Source organism: Rousettus aegyptiacus, unplaced genomic scaffold, assembly GCF_014176215.1.
Source record: "Rousettus aegyptiacus isolate mRouAeg1 unplaced genomic scaffold, mRouAeg1.p scaffold_m13_p_9, whole genome shotgun sequence".
In the NCBI taxonomy this organism is placed as follows: Eukaryota; Metazoa; Chordata; class Mammalia; order Chiroptera; family Pteropodidae; genus Rousettus; species Rousettus aegyptiacus.
The window spans coordinates 47,442,409-47,458,007 of record NW_023416312.1 but is presented as its reverse complement, the minus strand read 5'-3'; the positions used below and the strand labels follow the sequence as shown (position 1 = coordinate 47,458,007).

Here is a 15,599-nt window from a genome sequence, read left to right as displayed (position 1 = left end):
AAAATAGACAATTTTGAATGCTATGTATTAATTTGTCAAAGTATATTCCCCACATGGGCTTTTTCAACTTTTGGCAGATTGAATTTTATCTAAACAATGACTAGAATTTTCATGCACCTGTAAAAATCGATGCTATGCTGGAAGAATAAAAGAAAATTTTACTCAGGAGGAAATTTCTATTATTTGAGCTTGACTGGAAGCAATACCAGAAGTTTCATTAATTTTCATGTTTTTGCCAGTCATTTTCTTCCTATTTTAATGGCATAGAACTTTAAGAAAAACTAGCAATTTTTATTAATTCATTTTTGTAAGTCACTTTCTACACAATAGTCAAAATCTGTGACTGTCAGGCCCTTACTAGTGTATAGGTGTCAAAAGAAGACTAAATTATCTAAAGTGTCAGAATCTTATGTCAATTCTGGCAATTTGACTTGAAGAAGAGAAAATTGCAGGATAACTTTAATCCATTTCCCATCTACCCCAAGAATATTCACCAGTGGCATTTGTGGCTACAGTATTTGCCCAGAGATAACTCATGGATTACAGTCTTAACTTTACTCCCAAAGTTTGCCAAGAAATATCTTGTTTTTATCATTGTTTTTGCATCTTTAGAAACAAATGACATCATTCTATTTATAGCACTTTGTTTTTAGTAGTGGTATATCTACTTACAAAATATAGTAATTCTCAATTGCTGAAAATGTCAAACCCTAAAAAACATAGCATTACTACTCATGATGTTAAATTAATGTTGTCAGTGAGCTGCACTTTTTTTTTAAACAGAAACTTGGTTAATATGAATTAATAATGTTTATTTTTTTTACTTTGATTTATAATCCAACGGTATTTTATTTTGCTGCTAAAATTGTTCCAGCTGTGACCACTTGGAGCTTTTTTGGTCAGCTCCTGTGTCTCTTAGTCATACTACTATCATTATTTTATTTGAAGCCTGCCTTATTTTATGACACTATAGATGTCCTAGGTTTAGGTTTATCTTGTAGAATATTATATTTTGATTTAAGTTTTTTTTTTATTAAAGATACATTGTTACCTAGCATCACACCTTAATTTAAATTTTTCATCTTCTTCAAATATAAAGATTTCATACTAACATATATATACGCATTTACATATATGTGTATATATTTTATGTATATATAATGTTATATATATATATACATATATATACACAAAACATTGCAAGTATTTGCACTTATAAAGTCATAGGAAAGACATCAACAAGATTAGCATTAAGGGGCAGATGTCATACAAAAATAAGAAAGGAGATATAAGTATAAGAAATAAACTTTATACTAAAGCACTAAGTGACTGAACATTTAGGCAATGTGTAATAGGCCAATGTGATTAATATGTTGCTCTTGAAGTCCCATATTAAGTAGCATCATACATTTTGAATCCTTTATTTCTATTTCCAAATTCAGAAAAAAATAATACTTGCCTTTAAATATCAAAAATAATAACTATGGTTGCTTAATCATAATATTTAAAAGAGTATGATCCTAACATATTGCTAAATCCCTAGATAAAAAGAAGTGCCACATTTTTCAAATATTAAATATATTTTAATTAATGTTAACTTAAATATATATGCAATAGCACATGATTAGGAATGAGACATGAGGACCATGGTACCTCACTGTCTGAAATGAGGCTGTGAGTACCAAGGGTTTCAAATAAACCAATAGTATTTTCATTTCTAAAAAGGTTAGAAATTATTGTATTAAGTTTAAATTATTTGTTAAAATTCTCTAAACTTAGGAAAACAGTTAAATAACATGTATTTTTCTATGGTACATTTTAAACTATAGGCAAAAGATTTAATCTTAAATTTATATTGGCAACAATAAAATTATGGTTTGTTCCTTATTCTTTCCTTTAAATTAACAGTTTCTAATGAATAATGAAGTGTAAAATTAACTAAAGCAGGTCTTGCAATGAACTTTAGAAAAATACATTATTTTTGCCTTGTAAAAAGATTAGCAACAACAACAGATATCAAATAAAATAATACCCAGAAAAATATCATGGTCTGATATGAATATGCTATTTCTATTTAAAGATTTTTCTTGCAAAAATGAGAAGATACATGTAAAGTATTTAGTGCTGGCACATAGTAGGTTTCTACAAAAGGAACCTATTATTTTTAATGCTGTATTACTATTGTTTTATAATTGTTACTTTTTCAAAATCATCTCTTATCATTCTCCCCAATGAGGACTCTACTGAAGCTGTACTGGCCTCCTCGTGTTTAAAAATATCAAACGCATTCCCATCTCTGGGCTCTTGAAATTGCTGTTTTGTCTTTCCAGAATGCTCTCCCCGTAACTACCCACACAGTTTACTTCCTGCTCTACGAGAAAGAATATTTACAATTAGCTTCCCTGTTTAAGATTTAGGATTTCCCTTATAGATAAATATTTCTCAAGCACATTCCAAATCACAGATGGATTTGTGTTGAGGATGAAGGCACACAATACATTTAGACCTATCTAAATAGTTTTGTTAAGAAAGAAAATACACCACCATGTGACTTTTCACAAAGGGTACAGGCCTCTCTACCTGAGGTATATGGTCTGCTGCCTGAATAGCCAGATCCCCAGAGAACAAAATGGCACTGTGATTACAGGATGACTGGAAATTCACCTTTGTGGCCATGGGATGTGCATGTGATCTTAAAATCACTATAATGAATAACAGGTCAGGCCATATTTTTTAGTTCATCAGTTAAGATGTTTTGGACATTAGTCAATAAACTGTGTGAGGATCTGTGGCATTTATTTGAATAGAAAAAGATAAATAGTGATCAATGACTCCCTTGTGGCACAGCATCAGTAACTTCTTACTTGCTTATAATTCTTGAGTCAGACATCCTTATGGCTTCCCCCTCCACTTCATTTAGACCTCTGCTCAAATGTTACCTCATCAGAAAGGCCTTCCCTATCTGAAGGAGTATCCCTTAACTTTCTTCTCTCTGTTTTTTTTTCTTTATACGAGTACTTATAACCACTTAACTATTATATTTTTGGTTTATTTTTAATGCCTCGCTCTCTCCATTAGAATGTATATTCCACAAAAATAGGTTCTCTGCCTTGATCCCATTTTATCCTCAGCACCTAGAAGTATGCTTGACACACCATGGGTACTCAATATTTGTGCAATGAATTATTAGTAAATTCTAAGTCTTATTCACCCAATTTCCCCTTCTTTAGATGTCACAATATATTACAGCTATTCTTTTTTTTTTCCCTAGGCAAACCTCACTAGGAAATTAGAAAGGACTCAAGTGGAGAGAAAATTTAAAGTCCTGTCTGACAGTGCAACACTGACAAAGATATACAAAATCACCTTTTGCATAACCTACCAATTGTGGATAATGCAAAAACCTAAAAATCTAATAGGTAGAATGAGGGCGAAATCTCAATTCCTGCCAATTCCTTTAAAGTATGCAGCATTGAGAACCTCCAACTTTCACTGGAGCATGTTGTCTGGGCCCATACACAGTTTATCAACATTTTATTTAATGTTCTTACTCACGGTAAGGAGATGGCTACATTTGTCTTAATAAATGCAGTTTAACGCTTTGACATACACCTGGGTACTTAGGCAATAATTTCTTTACGAGTAATATATATATATATATATATATATATATATATATATATATATATATATAATTTTATAACTAAATAAACTGCCATATAAGAAGTATCATCATAATACACTGTTAAAATACTTATTCTGATTTTTTGAATGCTAGCGATGATGAAAAAGAAAGAAAGGAAACTGAGCATGGTAATTATCAGGAAGTAAAGATGCAGAGTTAAAGCTGACCAAGACAAAAAATGACAATTGAGCCCAGGTCTTTGATGACAAACATATTGACATATGCATACTCAGAGTGTAGAATAATAATACAGAGCTGTTCTTAAATAAAGTATATACTAATAATTCAATGACATAAGAATGCATTTGGGTTTTTAAATCCCCAAACATATTAATGTAATTTTAATAACTTGACTTTAATATATGTTTTAGGAATAACTGTATGTTATTTAGTTATATTGTATGTTAGTAATTTTGTCCATTCTTTATTTATTCCCTGCAATATCTGTAGAAACCAAGATATAGAAACCAAGATCATTACTTCGCCCTGAATGTCAGGGCCTATCTTGTACTAGTGTGTAATTCTTCACACTGACTGCCATTTTTGTTTGTTTTTTAACCACAAGTGTTCTGTTAAGAGATTGGCAGGCCATTGCCAACTTATCAGGATCCTTCCCTCCTGCTCCCTAATCTTGTTGAAGAAGAGAGGCATTAGAGAAGGTGGACATAAGAAAGCTCCTTCTCAAACTTTCTTTAACTAAGACATAACAATTCAAAATGCGTAATGATATAACAATTCAAAATGGGTAATGATAAATTAATAAGCTATCATATTTCAGTTAATAAAGTCTTCAATTCACTCTTTCTCTTCTGCTTAAAATATCTTTGCCACATCTATAAAACCATTTCTTATTTATTTTAAGAAAATATTATGTTTCCACTTTGACCACAGGATATTTAACAGAACATTTCTTTAGAACATGAAAACTTTCAGAAATAAAATACAAAGATACACATGCACATACATAAATATACTTTTGGTAACATTTTATATTTGACATTTAACCCACCATTTTCTTTCAGCAACTAATTTGTTGTAAATATATTCTCATGTTGGAAAATAAACTCAAGGATCCTCAAAAGAATTTTGTCAGGAGGTCAGATTGGATAATTTAAATTTCTCCATATGAGAGTCAAATGTGTTTCATATTCACCTTCAAATTTAGCAACTTTTAACATTGATTTTCATGGTGAGGAGACATCATTTGAAGACTTGCTGAATCTAAAAGTATAGATTATATATTACTTTGAAAGTCTGGTTAATTGTACTAAATACAACCTGCAGTCCCAACAGTTATATAGCATTTCCTTATGTAATCACAAACAATATTTAGGAGCATTCATATAAAAACACTCTATTTGTTAATACGTCTGCATCGCAGACAATTTAATAATATACGTAAACTCGTTTCACAAAGCTTTTCGCAGTTTATATTTCAACAAAAAGACTGTGTTCCTATAAAGGTATTGTTTTGCATATTTGATTTGTCTTTTGCCAAGGGTTGTTATGTTGTTGTTGTTGTTTTTCTATTGGCATTATGTTTTTATTTATGGAAGAAAAAACTATCAGGCAGATATATTGGAAAAACATATACAGAGAGCAAATATGCCAGCCTTTCTCCATTATACTTACATAGGGACACAGTAAACCAAATATTGAGATTTTCAAATAAATTAACATAGCATCATACCAAATCATTATATAATTTAAAACATATCGAAAACACTTCTTATTCCAAAGCTCTTTTACAATTTAATTATGTTGCCGAGATCATAAATTGTGTCCATAACATGTTGGAGAAATAAAACCGTGTAATAAAAAAGAAAAAAAAATAAAGATCTACTAAAGTAAGTTATATTGAACACTATTAGAGGAGGGAGCATAACTTTTTCTTACTCAAACAATACTGGTGGACACAAAAATAAAAACTAAGTCAAATATTTTTTTAACTATAATGAAACGATACTTTATTATCATTTCTTTTTACATTTTAATAAGAAATGTAATAGTCCATTTCTTTAAGATCTCATCTTTGTAAGCAACATTTTATTATTTGATTTACATAAAATATTTCTGTGACTGAAAACTAGCCATGAAACTAACATAACTTGAAACAATTTTCAAATGCCAAAGGAAACTGTTCCATATTCTCACATAAAGATAACATTTATCAAGCATCAATATACCAACTGTGTACTACAGAACCAATAAGAATTTACTATTTTGCCAGAGTTTTCTAACTCGGAAAGTAAAAAAAAAAAAAAAAAAAAAAAAAAAAGATTTCTATGTGATTTATCACACTTGTGCAAAGAATCACAACTATCTGAACATCCAAACTACAGAGGATATTAACAGAAAATTAGCAATTATAATAAACATCTGTTAGAACTGAAACAATTCTTAATGGAATTGGAATGGAAAAGAAGTAAACTCACAATTCTAAAACATATTCTCTGTTAATTATGAAAATATAGTTTTACTGTTTTTTTTTTAATAGACAGAGAAGGGGGTTTTGTGAAGATCTCGATTGTGTACACAGAAATTCAGAGATAATTATAGCACTTTTATTTAAACATTAAATGAGTTTTAGAGGGTAAATTAACCTAGGCTATGGCTTTCATTTATGTGATTGAAAACTCCTACCTTGCTGTAAAAATTTCTGTATTGTCATCAGCCATCATCTCCAAATCTTGTGAGCGTTTGAAGAAATTCTCCTCTGGAACAGCTTTAGGAGTATCTTCATTTGCTTGAAGATGTTCTATCAGGGTTTGTGAGTGCCAATTCTGAAGAGAACCTTGATGGGTAGGGGCTGGTCCTGGCACCGGTATCAGAATGTTGTGTTGGACAGGACTATTGCTTTTTTTCAGTCCATTTCTGTCCCTAGAGTGGCTCTTCAATCTGCCCTGAACCGGGATCCCTCTATGCTCATATCCTTCCTGCTGAAGGCAGTTTCCAGAGCTGAGCTGGGTGAACCTTGAGAAGGATGACTAAACCACCTCCAGCGTAGCCTTAGGATCTGTTTCACATTAAACTCTTTCTTGTCAGACATTGACATTGTTGCAGGAGGACAGACAAAAGCCTTCTCTCACAAAAAGGAAATGAAACCTTTGTTATCTCTTGTTTCTCTGCCTATTCTGTTGAACTAACAAAAGCAAAAGTGCGGATGGAGAGCAGCCTTTCTCATTTACCCCCTCCCCCGCTGCCTGCTGCCTGTGGTACACTATGAGTACTTGTAGCTTTCTAGCTGAAAAGCTGCAGCTAACAGTGTAGGTGGGAAACCATACTGACAGGATGATGAGGTCAGACCTTAAACAAGTAAATCAGCTTAGCACAGGAAAGCAGCTACCATAACACACTCCAGCTGCTAGATGTGCATGCTCACAGCCCTCCCGCCTGGACTTGCAAATATCTAATTCAGTTCCTTCCTTGCTGAATTACAGTAGCTATGGCCTAAACCTAGGCAAATGAGTAAAAACAGCTCACTTCTAAAACTGTATCAATTTTCCTTATGAGAATTTGTAACAGTGGCTTCGTTATGATCTATTTTAGGAATCTTATGGAAATTTTGAAGGTGGTTTATTAAGAAAACGTGTTTTACCATGAGTCCCTTAATACAAGTTTGTTGCTATTTTTACAAAACATCTGAAAATGTGAAAATCTTTATATAAATATTTGTTTGAAATCTGAACAGTTTCAGAAATATGAGTGTTAGTTACCCAGGACTATACCAACACCCCCCCCCACACACACACACATACACTCAACTAGGGGATGTAGTAAGGTATTTTAAGTCCAAACTTGAAGGAAGAAAGCAATGTTTTTTTTTCTGTTTGTGATCTTCAAAGAGGTGTCTACTCTCAGTGACTAAAGCTTGAAAATGAATAGCCCACTCTGATTCCATGCCTGTGTAAATACCTCCTTATCATGCTCTTTACTTTCACAGGCAGTGTTAAAGGTCTATTTTTTTTGTTTAAAAGTCCTTATGAAAGGATGCAAAACTACATTAGCTTCAAATTGACATATAACTCAGTAGTAACTGTGCACAAAGTACTTGGAGATCTGAATCAGAATTACTAATTTGTACAGAGGTAAATGTTTCTGTAACAGTCATGTATCAGGAAAGCATTCCCCAATGCCATTTTTAAATTTAGTTTAAACTTTATGCACCTTTCATGTCATGCATACAGGTGATAAGGGGGGATTTGTATCAGTTTATCCTTAGGGAGAATATTGACGCTGTAATTAGTTTTAATTATAAGTGTTAGATGAGATGTATAATCTTAGATAAGTCATTTTACTTCTTTTCATCACAGTTTCTTCATACATAATATGGAGATGCTAAGCAGATTTCTATAAAGTTTCTACTTGCAATGGATTTTAAAAACTTGAAAATAGAGAATAAAATGAGTATATATTTTTCTAAATTTCAGTAGGTATTTTACCTGCAGTTTTCTGTAAATCTACTTGTACCTTTCTCTTTCCTCTCTTGCTTTTGTAGGTCTTATAGAAAATTAATGTGTCAACTTAGCTGAGCTACAAGGTGTCCAGATATTTGGTCAAACATTATTTTGGGTGTTTCTTTAAGGGCATTTTTGGATGAATTTAACATTTCAATAGATAGACTAAGTAAAGTAGATTGTCCTCCCTAATATAAGTGAGCCTCATTCAAGCAGTTGAAGACTTAAACAAAAGCCTGACCCTTTCCTAAATAAGAGGTAATTATTTCTTCTTGACTGCCTTCAATATAGGACATCATTTTTTTTCCCTGAAATATTTGCTTTTCTGGATCTCAAGCCTGCTACACTTTTTACTATACCATCAGCTCTTTTGAGTCTCCAATTTGCTGACTGAAGATCTTGAGACTTTTTGGCCTCCATAATTATGTGATCTAATTTCTTAAAATGAATCAATCTCTATTTCCCTAATCTCTCTAAACTGCACACATATCCTATTGATTCTGGTTTTTTGTTTGTTTGTTTGTTTTTGGTTTTTTTTTGGAGAACCCTGATTGATATAGTAGAATTTTTCCAGTTTTAAGAAATTTAAAAAAATGCACACTGATAAATATACAGTTGATTTTTATACCTGTTACAAGCAAACTACTTCCATCCCTAAATTTCCAACCTATTTTCCAACAGGCTCCTTAAACCTCAATGTTAGCATTTATTATCATCTCTCCTTGGTGTGTTGTCAGTTCCTAGTACTTAACATGTAAATAATTGAAGAGAATCTTAAATAATTCTACTGATGAGCCCCAGACATTCCAGTGAGCACTGCTGTTACTGCTGGGATGATGTGAAATCATGAGTCGTCCCAGTGGCATTGGAGTCGGGGATAGCTTCAGTTTTTCTCCACCCATGCAGAAAGAATTACAGGTCAGCGAGATTTGGAAGAAGTAAGATTTATTAAAATTATATATTATAGAAGGAGACAGGCTACACTAAGGAAGACTACAGCCCTGTATTATTTGGAAAGCAAAAAGATAAAAGACAGAGTATACTCCAAGAGATGAGTGGATTTTCAGTGAGGAGAGCTATAACCACACAGAGGTGGGAAGGTCTGTTTGTATTTGGGCCAGGATGGAAGGCATTAGATGATCTGTATGTGAGGTTACCTTGACTGACAGTTGGCTGCTATATAACCCTTTGTGTACTGTGCATGTGCTTACTCAGAATTCAGTCTATTATAATTAAATTCATGAACTTCTGGCATGATATGGTATGACAATGATAGTATAATGAACCTGAGACAGGTTGGGGTAGTACTTTCTGTGCATATGTTTGAGGCTGGTTAAGCCAGCAGTTTTATGGCCTTTGTAGTTTTGGATTTGGTTTAATTTATAACTTAAAGAGGGTGGTATTTCTGAGAGGTCCTTAAGGAAGGTCTTTAAGGGAGGTTTTTATGGTTACAAAGCTAAGTCTTTGTTTCTGTTGTTGCTCATGCCTACCTAACTACTTAACACTGGCACTAAAACATGAATTACCTTCTGTTATCTAGGTAGGTACCATTCCAAGGAAAGACCCTGAAGTCAAAATCTATGTTTTATAACTTTGTATTTCCTTCCTGCCCAAAACATAATGTTGAATATTGAGTAAGTGTACTGTAAATACCAAGATAGAATAAATAAAATATTACAATAAAGGTGCAAGTAATATGTCAAAGGTGTAATAAGTACAAACAACTGGCCAGATAAGTATTTCTAAATAATACTTTCCTAGATACCAAGAGTCTATATTACTTTTCCCTGTTCTCTGAACTTATTATGATTCAGACATAATTGTGTATTTCCCTGTGTACCTTTTATAATGAGATGAATGATAACAAATACCTGTTAAAATCTAAACTTTAATAATACAATACTCTGTATGATTCTACCTAGAAAGTGTTTTTTTTTTAAGTATGCAGCTAATAGATATGTTTTTCTGACTCTTGGACACAGATACAGAATTCAAAACAGCGATTGTAAGAAAGCTCAATAATCTCAGTGAGAACTTCCACAAAGAGTTAGAAAACATAAAAATGGAGATATAAAACATATAAAAGACCAGTCAGAATGGAATCAACAGCAGATTACATGAAGCAGAGAACTGAATCAGTAATTTGTAAGATAAGGTAGCAGAAAACACTCAATCAAAATAGCAAAAAAATACAAAAGAATAATAATAGTAATAAATAAGATAGTGTAAGTTGCCTCTGGAACAAATTCAAGTGTACCAACATTCATATCATAAGGGTACCAGAAGGAGAGGAGAGAAAGCAAGAGATTGAGAACATATTTAAAAACATAATGACTAAAAATTTCCCTAATTTAGCAAAGGAAATAGACATACAAGTCCAGGTAGCACAGAGAGTCCCAAACAAGAGGAACATAAAAAGGTCCACACCAAGACACAGCATAATTAAAATGCCAAAGCTTAAAGACAAAGAGAAAATCTTAAAATCAACAAGAGAAAAGCAGTTAGTTACATATAAGGGAGCCCCCATAAGACCTTCCACTGATTTCTCAACAAAAACTTTGCAGGTCAGAAGGAAATGACACAAAATATTCAAAGTAATAAAAAGCAAGGGCTTACAATCAACATTATTCTACCTAGCAAAGCTATCATTTAGAATCGAGGGACAGATGAAGAGCTTCCTATGTAAGAAAAAGCTAAATGAATTCACTACCACCAAACCAGTACTATAGGAAATGTTAAAAGAATTTCTTTATGATATAAAAAATGATCAAAATATTAATAATAAAAAGGTATATCTATGAAAAATTACTTTAAATGTAAATGAATTAAACAATCCAATCAAAAGACATAGAGTGGCTGAATGGTTAAGAAAACATGACCCTTATACATGCTGCTTAAAATAAATTCACTTCAGACCTAAAATACACACAAGCTGCAAGTAAAGGAATAGAAAGATGTTTCATAAAAAATTTAAACAAGCAAACAAACAAAAAGCTGGTGTAGCAATATGTATACCAGACAAAGACACTTTAAAACAAAGGCTGTAACAAGAGACAAAGTAGGACCCAGTAATTATACTTCTGGATATTTATTCAGAAAAAAAAACGTTAAATACTAATTAGAAAAGATATATACACCCATCCTTTCATTGTGGCATTATTTACAATAGCCAAGGTATGGAGGTAACCTGAGTGTCCATCAATAGATGAATGAATATATAAGAGATGGTACATATATACAATGGAATATTACTCAGCCATAAACAAAAATGAAATCTTGGCATTGGCAACAACATAAATGGACCTAGAGTGTATCACGTTAATTGAAGTAAGTCAGACAATGACAAATATTATATGATTTACTTATATGTGAAATCTAAAAAAGAAAAAAAATGAACTAGCAAAACAGAAACATACTTATAGATACAGAGAACATTTTGATAGTTTCCAAAAGGGAAGGGGGTTAGAGGGCTGGGTGAAAAAGTAGAAGGGATTAAAAAGTACAAATTGGAAGTTACAAAATAGTCAGGGAGATGTTAAGTATAACATAGAGAATATAGTCAATGATATTAATAATTATGTAGTGTCAGATAGGTACTAGATTTATTGGGGTGATGATTTTATAAGTTATTTAAATGTCTAATTACTATGTTGTATATACAAAACTAATATACTATTGTATGACAACTGTAATTGACAAATTCAAAATATATATACATATATTTTAAAAAGATAAATAAAAACATATTCCATACATAAAAAAAACTTTTTTTTTATTATTAAAAACTTATGCAAAGATTAGTTCATACAGAGCCATGGTAGGGGAGGGAGGGACAAAGAGGAAAGGGTTTAGGAAACATTTTTTTGTGAGAGTTCAGTGTTCTCAACATTCTAAAAGAAAATAGAATCAGAAAGAAAAATGAAAATTGTCATATCAAAATCTAGATTAATTAAGACAAATTGATTAGATTCAAGGTAGTTTCAATATTGTTTAAAATTATACTATTATACTGAATAGAAGATTGTGCTCATAGTAATAAGATCAGAGTTTTAAAGTATATTTGTTATCTGTATAGATATTACATTGTTTTACCCAAACGGCAATAGGTAGAGTACATTTAATGAGTCATTATTTTGCACTAATTAACTAATAGAATACAGAAGTGCAGGCTGACAAAATTCACAACATACACATTATGTAAACCACATTTCTAGATGTCTTGGAGATATGAATTCTGAAGACAGATAAAGCTGTATACATAAATATAAACACTTACCTGAAGCTTTTCACAGGTATTTAAAAATCTCAACAATATCAAAACTGAGCCAAAATGTATATATTGAAGTTAATAATAACTTAAGAGCTTTCTTTAACTGTTTTATTTCTTTTAAATTTGATTAGTACCTGCTTAGTCATACAGAAATGACGAACTCCATGAAAGACTTATAGCTAGCTTACAGTTGAGATATTTTGAGTAAAATTTTATTTGAAAAGAACAGTGTATGTTTATCAGGACATATGGCTTCAAGGGAATTTCTGGAATAAATAAAGACATAAAATGAAAGTAGCATAGCCATCTAGAGAGAAATCTTTGAACTAATTATGTTCTCAGAAACCTACTTGTAGTGTGAGAAAAATCATAAAAAAAAACTGTCATGTGCATCAGATTTTGCTTTTGTAAATAAAAAAGAAAACAATATGCTCCTTCCCTAGGTTGTGAATATTGTGAAAATAAGAAAAAATAATTTAATCTATAAGATGTTTATAGCAGTTTAGAAATAGGCAATGTAAAAATATAATTTCTCATTATAAGACCATTATCTTGAAGGATTTTATTGCTGGAAAATTTTCTCTGGACACATCCCTATGCCTCATGGAATATTATGAAAAATCAATAAAATTAATCACCCTCATTACTGAATAAATTGCTAGCTAATGGAATAGGTCGAATAAATTGGAATGATCGAAAGGGTGATTAAGAGTTGTAAGAGTTAAAAAGAGTTACAGTTCTCTCATAAAGGTGAATAAAATATTCTTCTTAGAGTTAACAGTTTACTTAAATGATGTCATTTATCTCTTGCAAGTAAGCTTATAAGCACGGCTATTAATTTAGAATGGTCAAAGCAAAGAAATAAGGAAATGTAGAGAAATGCACTGTTTGTGCTGTCGAAAGAGAAAAAAAAAACAATTACAGCCTCTTTCAGTACAAAATATGAAAGCTACCTTTTTATTCTTGATTTTTAAAATAGCAATAAACTTACATTAGAAAAAAATCTGTTTTTATAAAACATTTTACTGAATTTTGTTTTAATATGTAAACTGTTCTCATAAAATACAATCGATTTGTCTGTAAACACACACACATAGCCCCACGCTCCACACAGTTTCCTGTATAGAAAATCTGTACAGTTTACAACTTGTTTACAAAAATAAATTAAGCAGAAAAATATTAAAAAGTTTCAATAGGGATAATATATGCTAACAGGCAATTCAGAAAAGATGAGGAAAATGGAATGATCAATAAAAATGTGAAGAAAAACTCAGAATTATGAGTGATCATGAAAATACAAATGAAAAGTGAAACTGAAACAATAGTTCGTATCTACCAAATTGACACAAATTAAAAGGCCTTAGCATACCAATAATTGTCTAGGATGTGAGGTTTTATAACAGAAGTGACATTTAAATGATTAGTAGAATCTTTTTGTCAACATTTAATAAAGTTGAAGATGCATATACCCAATAACTCAGGTATTCCTCTCCAAAATATGTGACCATTCTGGAAAACCAAGTATGTAACCACCATATTACTCAGAAATTGCACTACTGGTCATTATTTCTAGAGAAAATAAAACTTATTTTCACAGAAAAACTAAACACAGATATTTAGGACAAATTTATTTGTAATATCTAAAAACTAGAAATAAGCCAGATGTATTTCAACAGGTGATTGTTGTTAAACAGCCTGTGGTGTATCCATACCATGGAATGCTACTCAGCAATTAAGATGATAAATTGTTGATATACACAACTTACATGAATCTCAAGGGAATTTTGGTAATTGTCAAAAGCCACTCCCCAAAGATTATATTTGCATGATTTTATTAAATTACTTTATCGAAAAGACAACATTATATAAATGGAAAAAAAGATTAGTGATTGCCAGTAATTAGGATCAAGAGTGGGATGAATTGTGCTCTAAAAGAGTATCACAAGGTTGCCATGTGCTTAGAAAACTGTTTTTCAATCTCGTTTGTTTGCATTGCAAAATCCTGGTGTGATAGTGTACTATAGTTTTACAAGATGGTACCATTGGGGAAAACTGAGTAAAGGGTATACACAGTCTCTGTATACAATAGCACGTAAATCTACTAAAGAAAGTTTAATTTATAAAGTTAAGGGGGAAATATCACTGTAATATAGAACAACTCTGAAGTTATATTTGAATAGGGAAACCACATAGAAAACACAACTCAATAAAACAGTCAAATCCATAGACTAAAAGAGTATAGTGATGATTGTCAGGGGCTGGGGGAAGGAGAAATGAGCTTACTAATTAATGGACATGAAGTTCCAGTCAAGTAAAATGAATAAGCTCTAGAGATCTGTGCTGCAACATTGACCCTGTTATCAACAATAATATTTTATACAATCAAACATTTGTTAAGAGGGTAGGTTTCATGTTAAGAGGTCTTGTCACAATAAAATAACATTTAATTTAATTAAATAAGAAAATACAACTCAACTAAGCATTGCAGTAACCAACTCTTTTACAAAGTATCTGACTATTAAACTGAATTAAATATATTTCTGAATTGTTTTACTAGTTTGGCTTAAGTATCATAAAAGAAAATCTCAAGATAATGTTCCTAAATTTTCATTTTAATAAGAACCATTTTGGACCAAGTGTATAGTATATTTCTTGGTTGCTAAACTATCACCTGCCATATTGGAAGCATAATCTGTATTCAATAGCTAGGAAGACAAAATAAGTATTAGAGGATGTGGGTAGTACCAAGATTGATTTCATTTTTAAATATTAATAATGTGTACATTTATTGATATTTAATACTATATAAGGTTCTTTTTTAAACACTATCTAAGAATTTTATCATTTAACCTATGGAGTAGTTCCAGTTCTAATAATGATAGAATAGCTCCTATTGGACCAAATTTCTTGCAGGTAATAACCGTGACTCTGGATAAAATATTAAAGAAAAAACAACCAAGAATGTTAAAGTTATGAGAGAGTAACCAAAACAAGCAGAAACTGGAAAATTTATACATAGAAAAAAGAAAAGCATTAAGTTTTTCCATTTTATGTCACTGAGCCTGATGGCAGGGCACATTATACATACATGGGATAGCTACAACTATCATAAACCTATAGTCTTATTGAAGAACTATGGAATGTGATTCAGGGCTACCATAAAAGAGGATAGGTGGGCCAGAAATCC

The 15,599-nt window shown here is 31.5% G+C and overlaps 1 protein-coding gene across 1 annotated transcript in view; it reads right to left on the bottom strand.

Annotated features, from left to right (window-relative positions):
* Positions 1–6,851, bottom strand: part of KLHL4 (kelch like family member 4) — a 123,490-nt gene extending 116,639 nt beyond the window's left edge. The window contains 2 exon segments of the mRNA XM_016129519.2: positions 6,329–6,651; positions 6,654–6,851. Coding sequence (XP_015985005.2) covers positions 6,329–6,651; positions 6,654–6,740 — 410 coding nt within the window. The 5' untranslated portion in view covers positions 6,741–6,851.
* Between the last annotated feature and the right edge of the window lie 8,748 nt (positions 6,852–15,599).